Source organism: Zingiber officinale, chromosome 1A, assembly GCF_018446385.1.
Source record: "Zingiber officinale cultivar Zhangliang chromosome 1A, Zo_v1.1, whole genome shotgun sequence".
Lineage (NCBI taxonomy): Eukaryota > Viridiplantae > Streptophyta > Magnoliopsida > Zingiberales > Zingiberaceae > Zingiber > Zingiber officinale.
Genome location: NC_055987.1, coordinates 108,464,958 through 108,473,315, shown reverse-complemented (window position 1 = coordinate 108,473,315; position 8,358 = coordinate 108,464,958). Strand labels below are relative to the sequence as shown.

At 37.5% G+C, this 8,358-nt stretch overlaps 1 protein-coding gene across 1 annotated transcript; it reads right to left on the bottom strand.

The window, feature by feature from the left end:
• Nucleotides 1-895: 895 nt before the first annotated feature.
• On the bottom strand, nucleotides 896-1,605 carry LOC122008870. Its single transcript, XM_042564768.1, has 3 exons — nucleotides 1,302-1,605; nucleotides 1,137-1,207; nucleotides 896-1,043 (listed from the first exon to the last, which is right to left on the bottom strand). Exons 1-3 carry the CDS (start codon nucleotides 1,483-1,485, stop codon nucleotides 903-905), a joined length of 396 nt encoding a protein of 131 aa, XP_042420702.1. The 5' UTR covers nucleotides 1,486-1,605; the 3' UTR covers nucleotides 896-902.
• Between the last annotated feature and the right edge of the window lie 6,753 nt (nucleotides 1,606-8,358).

Genomic DNA, 8,358 nt, shown 5'->3' with positions numbered 1-8,358 from the left:
CCATGTCAATCTTTTTATCCCAAAATTGCGAACTGAAGAACTATAAAGATATTCAAACAGACACATGTTTCAACATCTTTCTTTTTTGTTTTAGCAGCATTCATGCACATGGTAACATTTCAAGAATTTTTTTCCTTTTTATTTCAACCATGGTTAAGAAGACAACCGAGATGTTACCTGAAGAAGATCATTGAATTCCAAGTATTCCTGATCATGAGCGTCAACAGCATCATCATCATCCTCAGCATCGGGCATCAGGACCACTCCATTAGCAATCTCTTGTTCTTCCCATTCCTCCTCAACGAACGGAGCCCCATATTGCGCCCCATTCTGTGGACCAACGCCGTTTTCTTCAGAATTGCAGAAACTAAGTTGATTTAGAGCTAACGTTATTTTTTTCTCTTTTCTAAAAACAAAATTCCAAAACAGGATATATTTACGAGTAAATCTTGATGATATATTAGAGAAGTTGGATGATTTGGATAATCTCTCAATTAAGACTACAAGGTTGAACTTAGATGGTTCACTCAACAGAACTAATGGTTCGTTGAGGAAGAAAAGAACAAGTTAGTCATTAAACCAGCTGGGTTCCACTGTTCTTGTCATTTCTTCAAAAACCTTACTGCTGCAGTTTCAATGTTCCAGCGGTGGATAACCACTGTTTCAGCAGATTATCATTAAGGATAAACAATGTAACTTAGATTGAAATTTAGGATGAGTTATGAACTTTGACCCGATCGAAGTCCTTCTTAAAGATATCATTTTCTAATCCTGTGACCTTAGCTCACCAAAGTCCAAACGATCAAGCTATCTATGCATGAACGTATGATCCAACTTGGTGAACAAATTCATGAAAATAACTGATCAATAAGCTCAAATAAACATGAAAAGGATAACCAACCCTATTGTTCCGTCACGTTAGTATTGTCGACACCTTGCAGCATCTGCAGAATCTCGCTGGCCAACTTATGCATCACCAGTTGTGACAACTGAATACACCCCTTTTTCTCTTCTTTGGATAACTTCATTCTGAGCATCCTCGCCTACTCAAGTCCAATGAAACGGGAAGTTCCACCAGTTAAATCCTCAATCCCAAACCGTGTGTTAAAGAACAGAAATCAAGCCTGCGAGCTTACCGCATTAACGAGAGCCAAAGGCCCCATTTCTCTTCGTATCCGGATCGATTCTTCCATTTTCTTTGTCTGATCTGCAACAACAAAAAAGATTCAATTTTATTTTTAAAATTACCGGAAAAAAGTCAACATATGTATACCGCAACAAGAAAAGGTTGATCTTTGTACCGGCGAGATAATTTCGGTTGAGCCCAGACGAAGGGCAGAAGAAGAAGGAAGTGTAGAACGAATGAATCACGAGGAGCGCGGCAACCAGATTAACACAGCAAATCACAAAGGTGATCCGCTTGAAGGAACAGCAGCATCTGCCGCTTCCGCCCCTCAACCACTCAACCGCGCTGACCCTCGCCATAATCCTGTCGTCGCATTCGCAACCTCGACCGTGATGGAGAAAGCCCCCTTGCAACCTCCTCCCTTAGCACCGAGAAGAATCCTTGCTTCTTCTCCCCACGACCGTGATTAGGGCATTTGCGTGAAGAAATTCAAAGGAGAGGAGCTTCGCGGAGAGGAGTTCGCCGGAGAGGGGTTTGCTGGAGAGGACGTGAGAGGAGGAGTTGGAAGGAGAGGGTGTTCGCGGAGAGGAGTTGGATGGAGAAGGTTGCGATGAGATGAGGAGTTGGGAGAAGGTTCGGGATCAAAAACGATCGGAAGATAGAAGTTGGGAGAAGGGTTCAGGTTTTCTACTCCTTACCTAGATCCAACGGTTTGTATTAATCAAGATTTAGATCCAACGATTTGTATTAATCAAGATTTAGATGAGATTTTAAACATAGACAACACTTTTTATAAAACGTTGTCGTAGACACTAAAAATCAGTCTAATAGACAACGCTTTTTACGAAGTGTTGTCTTTGACCCGTAAAAATCACTAATAGACAACGGTTTTTAGAAAAGCGATGTCTAGTAATAAGAAAATAATGAAATAGACAACGCTTTTCACTAAAAGCGTTGTTAAAAAAAAATAGGCAACGCTTTTTATAAAAAGCGTTGTCGTTTAAGTGTTGTAGAATCCCAATTTTCTTGTAGTGTTGGTAAACCAGCATATAATCTCTAGTCATTCTCAGGTACTTTAATATATGCTTTACGGTAGTCAATGTCCCTGTCCTAGATTCCCTCTTTCTGAGTATCCAGATAAAAGTATCCGGATAAACTTAAGCATAGCTACCGGCGAAAAGTTTTCCTCATAATCGATTCCCTCTTTCTTAGTATACCCCTTCGCAACAAGCCTTGCTTTGAAGGTTTCCACATTCCCGTCTGTCCCTCTTTTTCTTTTGTAGACTCATTTACATCCAATAGCTTTTACACCATTTGGTGGTTCTACTAGCTCCCAGACTTTGTTAGAATACATAGATTCTATTTCTGAATTCATTGCTCTTTGCCAAGATGCTGCATCTTTATCTTGGATTGCTTCGTCATATACTTGGGGATCAGGTTCATGTTTACTTGGGAGCAGAGGATAGTGATTTAGAAGGTACCAAGTTCAGAATGTACACTGTCGTTTCTAGAGCATATCCCCAGAATGAATTTGGTAATTCTGAATAACTCATCATTGATCTAACTATTTCCATAAGAGTCCTATTCCTTCTTTCTACCACACCATTCTGTTGGGGTGTACCAGGTGTAGATAATTGGGATTGAATCCCAACCTCTGATAAATAATTCCTAAACTCTCCTGAGAGGTACTCGCCACCACGATCAAACCGTAGTGTCTTGATACTTTTACTATGACGTTTCTCCACATCAGCCTTGTACTCTTTGAACTTATCAAAGCACTCAGACTTGCAGCGCATCAAGTAAATGTACCCATATCTCGAATAGTCGTCTATAAAAGAGATAAAATATTCAAAACCACCTTTCGCCTGGATTGTCATAGGTCCACACAAATCAGAATGAACCAATTCCAACACATCTTTTGCTCTACCCCTTGGCCTTAAAAGGTCTCTTGGTCATTTTTCCTTCCAAGAAAGATTCGCAGGTTGGAAAGTTTTCCACCACCAATGAACCCAAAATTCCATTGGCTATTAGCCTTTGAATCCTACTCAAGTTAATATGACCAAGCCTTAGATGTCAAAGATATGTTTGGTTCATTTCCGAATGTTCCATTCTCTTATTAGAATTAAAGGATATGTTATTAATTTCCATTTGTTTCTTTGTGGGAGTTATTGGATTTAGAGTATACAAATTGTCAACTAATGTACCACAACAGATAACTACCCTATTTTTCTTGATAACCACTTTGTCATCAAAAGAAATAGAATATCCATCCAAAAATAGTATAAAAACTGAAATTAAATTCTTTCTAAAACTTGGTACATAAAGATAATTTCTCAAAATCAAAGTTCTATTCCTATCAAATGATGAGTAAACATCTCCCACTGCAACCGCCGCCACTTTTGTAGCATTTCCCATGTAGACGATTATCTCTCCCTCATATAGTCGTCGAGTTTCCTGGAACCCCTGCAATGAATTGCAGACATGATAAGTGGCTCCCGTATCTACACACCAGGTGTCGGTAGATAACACCGCTAAACATGTTTCAACTACTAGAGAATAAGATATACCTTTATTGTTCTCCTTCCTACGAGGGCATTCCGCCTTCCAATGTCCAGTTTGCTTGCATGTGAAGCACTGCCCTTTGGCTTCTTCACACCTGCTTTTGGCCCAGTACTTAGAGATAGATTCACTTTCTTTGCTGAACTAATTTGTTTCTTCTTCTTCTTCTTCTTGCCTTTTGGCTTAGAAGTAGAAACGTTTTCAGCAAAGTAAATTTGAGAATTATGACGAAATAGCCCTTCTGCTGCTTGAAGTTCTGTTAGTAGTTCCTCCAATGAATAAATCCTTTTATTCATATTATAGTTCAGGCGGAACTGCTCAAAACTTTTGGGTAGCGTTTGGAGAATAATATCGACATGGGTTTCCCCATCGATTTCAGCTCTAAGGATTTGTATCTTGTTCAAGTAAGCTATCATTTTGAGGATATGATCCCTTACAGGCGTCCCCTCTGACATGGTGGCTGTCATTAAGTTTCTCATAGCCTCTTACCTAGCAGTCCGATTCTGGTGTCCAAAGAGTTCCTTGAGATTGTGCATCATGTCATAGGCAGTGGGCATGACCTGATGCTGATGTTGCAGCACATTTGACATTGAAGCCAAAATGTAACACCGCGCCATCTCATCTGCCTTGACCCATTTCCTATGATACTCAATCTCCTCTTCACTAGAATTTCTATTAGCCACATTAAGGCAGACCTCTAACAGTACAAACTTATAGCCTTCAGCAGTTAGGACAATGTCCAAGTTTCTTTTCCAATCTATGTAATTTGGACCAGTAAATTTGTTTTCTTTTAGAATAACAGCAAGTAGGTTGAAGGCCATTTGAATCCTAAGAATCACAAAATAAGTTTTGGTCAAAACTTAAGACTTTAGAATAATATTGATTCCTTAAACAATATCATTTAAATTCACCAACACCTCAAAACACCGTGAATTTTGTATGTCATGATAGTGTGGGCGTATACAAATTCAAACATTTGTAAGAGGAGGTTTTACCCATTAATTTTATTCTTGTCAACCTAACTTTATAACAAATAAAATTAATAGTTGGTATTCCTTCGGTCACACAAATAATAGCAGTGACTCCAATGGGGAGGATAATATTAAATACGCCTAAGTGTTTACCATTACTTGATACTTAGTCCATTAAATAAGATTATGCCCCTTCATATGGAGAAGATCACACGCTCCTAAATGATTTCCTATAATCATCCATAGAGGAAATTTGATCTAGTGATCTACAAATAAACTCATCCGATGTGGAGGAACACACTCAGAGTCAATGCGCAAGTTTGTTTGCATCACTTACAAACCAGTAATGGAGACCATGAAATTTATTTAAATATCCCTCTCCCACTTAGTTATTTAAGATGAGGAATTTTAACATGCACACACACACATCACAACAAATAAAAGCAATAAATGTGGAAAAATAATTTTTCAACTATTATGGCCTCTTCCATCACTGCCCTCCATGTGCCGCTAGCCCTAGCAGTCGTCAACCCTAGCCGCCAGCCCTAGGGCTCATGTCATCGTGTCCATTGAGCTTCCTTTTCTGCTGCTCCTCTGGTCCTCAAATAGCACCACGCCTCGCAAGGATATGATCCGCGACAAAAATAAAATTTTACATTTATCGATCCTATATTCCATAAAGGAATGTACATAAAGTCTAGATCGAACAAAATATAAAATCCTAAAACTAATACAGATCCTGCTGTATTTAATAAATACAATCATGCACGTGCATAAAATGCCCTCGACATGTCTGAGGGCCCAATCACACATAATTACAATAGGCCATAATAGTTGGAGCCTACAACCATAGAGTTAATCTATTTGCACATCCTACTATTTTCATGCCTAAAATATGTATGGCATGTGCATAATTAAACTAAAAACCAAACATACAGAGGTAAAACCTAGCTCTGATACCAATTGTTGGTTGCTACTCGGAATACCGTTCTAGTTCCCTTGTACAAAAATTTGTATAAGCATAGAACTATCCTAGCTACCCATGTGCTCTATTGAAATTAAATTTGGATTGCAAACGATGCTTAACATTATTAATCCAAATTGTACTTCAGAAATTAAACTTGGGTTGGAAACGATACTTAATATTTTTACTCTAAGTTTAGCTGATGTGTTCTTCATAAGTTAAACCATATTACAGAAGTTAATTAAATATTTATCTCAAAGATTGGCTTCAAGGTTAAACATGGTGAGGCACTAGGCCTTCTTGGGTATGGGATCATCCACCACTTCCTAAACAAAGTCTTTCAAAGAAATCGGATATAACTTCTTACAGTAAACTAGGTTTAACTACAGAGACCTCAATAGAAACACAATATCGAAACATGAAATCAAAAAATAAAATTGATAACAAAACGATAACCTAAAACTGATAGCCTCTTGTATTTGGTTTTTCAAAATCTATACAAAAGGATGAACTAGTTATGATGCGGAAACAAATAACTAGTTATACCTTTTGTAGTAGCTTATAGACCTCTTGATCTTCTGTTGTATTCCTCTCCTTCTCTTGGACGTCGTGTGAGCGACAATCTTCCGAGATGAAATCCACCCAAGCTTCTTCTTTAGCTTCCAAGTTTTGTCCACCAATTAACCTCTAAGGGATGCTAGACAAGAGAGCTTCCTTCTCTTCTTCTTCTCCTTCAAGCAACCAGCCACCAAGCAAAAACCAAGCTTGATGCCGCCGGCCTCCAAGAAAGAAAACAAAAGGAGAAGAGAGAAAGAAGAGGGCTGGCCACCAAGGAAAAAGATAGGAACAAAGGATGTTCTTGTTGTACCATGAAGGTACCTTCTACCTCTCTTTTATAATCCTTAGTGAATGTAAAAAAGAAAAGTTTTAAAATAAAAAAAATAAAACTTCCTTTTATTCCTTTACATGGCTGGCCACATCATGTCCTAACAAGGAAAAATTTTAAACAAAAATTAAAATCTCTCTTTTAAAATCTCTTTTGTGGATAGCTATAAAAGACATGTTTTATAAAATTAAAATCTTCTCTTTTAAATCCTTTTGTGAATATCTATAAAAGAAAAGTTTTAAAATAAAATCCTTTTAAATCATGTTTCAAAAAAGGAAAGTTTTATCAAAAAATTAAAATCTTTCTTTTAAACATTATAGATAACTACAAATAAGGAAAGATCTCAAATCTCTCCTTTAAACCTTTGTAGTAAGCTATAAAAGGAAATATTTTAAAATTTTAAAACTCTCTTTTAAACAAACATGTGGATAACATCAAAATTTTATTTTAAATAAAAATTTCCTTTTCTCTTCCTATATGGTCGGCCCCTTGCTTGGGCACCAAGCAAGGCTTGGCCGACCCTAGCTTGAGCTCCAAGCTTGTCTTGGCCGGCCCCTTGCTTGGACTCCAAGCAAGGATGTCGCCGACCCCTAAGCTTGGTTAAGAAGTTGGGCTTTGGGTAGATTATAAGGCTTTATAAATAAGAGGCTACAACAGGGACCGAGAGGAGGAATTGGTTTTGGTCTCCTGATGAGCTTGAGCTTCCCGTGTTTACCCCAAACACCCAACTCAAGTTCATTAATAATAACTCATACTACTAAAGAGTCATTATTGCACTACCGCACCAATCCCATATTACAATATGGGCTCCTTCTTATCATGGGTGCTTTAGTCTCCCTGTGTTTAAGATATCGAATGCCCACTAATCAAATGAGTTACTGACAACTCACTTAATTAATATTTAGCTCCAAGAGTAGTACCACTCAACCTTATTGTCATGTCAGACTAAGTCCACCTACAGGGTTTACATGACAATCCTTATGAGCTCCTCAAGGGGACATCACCAACCTAGATCACTAGGACACAGTTTCATTCTATAATCAACAACACACCATATAAATAATATCATTTCCCAACTTATTGGGCATATTGATGTAACGAACTAAATCTCACCCTTTGATAAATTAAAGAAATAAATATTAAGTATACGTGCTTGTTATTATATCATGATTAAGAGTACGCACTTCCATAATAACAGAGGTCCTATTCTTTTTTACAGTCAGTATAAAAAGAACAACCTCAAATGGTCCTGCTCAATACACTCAGAGTGTACTAGTGTAATTTTATAGTAAAGATAAACTAATACTAAATTACACTACAATCATTCTAATGATTTGTCCCATTCCATCTTGGTTATGAGCAACTATTTATAATTTATAAGGAACTGATAACATGATCTTCTGTGTGACACCGCACACCATGTTATCTTCAATATAAATTAAATGAACAACTACATTTAGCATATAAATGTAGGCATTTGACCAATGTGATTCTTATTTCAAAATAAATATTTATATAAAAAGCTAGACTTTTAGTATACATTCTAACATCCTAGGTCTAGGAGTCAAGTCAAGGATACAAGGAAAGTTATCTCTAGGAGTATCTTTGCGACTATAAATGTGACCAAGGTTCTAAGAAGCCTAAAAATGTCATTAGGAAGGTATCTAGGGAAGTTATCCCTAGTGAGTACCTAGAGCATCCAAGGAGCACCAATAGATTTTGGGTTCCTAGGAGCATTTTCTCTATCCTTTACATGGGTTAGAGAGTGTGTCAACTCTAATTGGAAGGGTAGTTAACCCAACCTTGATGAAGTTGACACTCGGAGAGCATTTCAAGGTTATTGTTAACCTTT

Excerpts from the sequence above, each read along its gene's own strand:
- LOC122008870 (XM_042564768.1), bottom strand. The coding sequence starts at position 1,485 with ATGGCGAGGGTCAGCGCGGTTGAGTGGTTGAGGGGCGGAAGCGGCAGA. Across the intron at positions 1,208-1,301 it reads CAACCGAAATTATCTCGCCG|ATCAGACAAAGAAAATGGAA; the intron begins GTACAAAGATCA and ends TTGTTGTTGCAG. Across the intron at positions 1,044-1,136 it reads CTTTGGCTCTCGTTAATGCG|GCGAGGATGCTCAGAATGAA; the intron begins GTAAGCTCGCAG and ends GGACTTGAGTAG.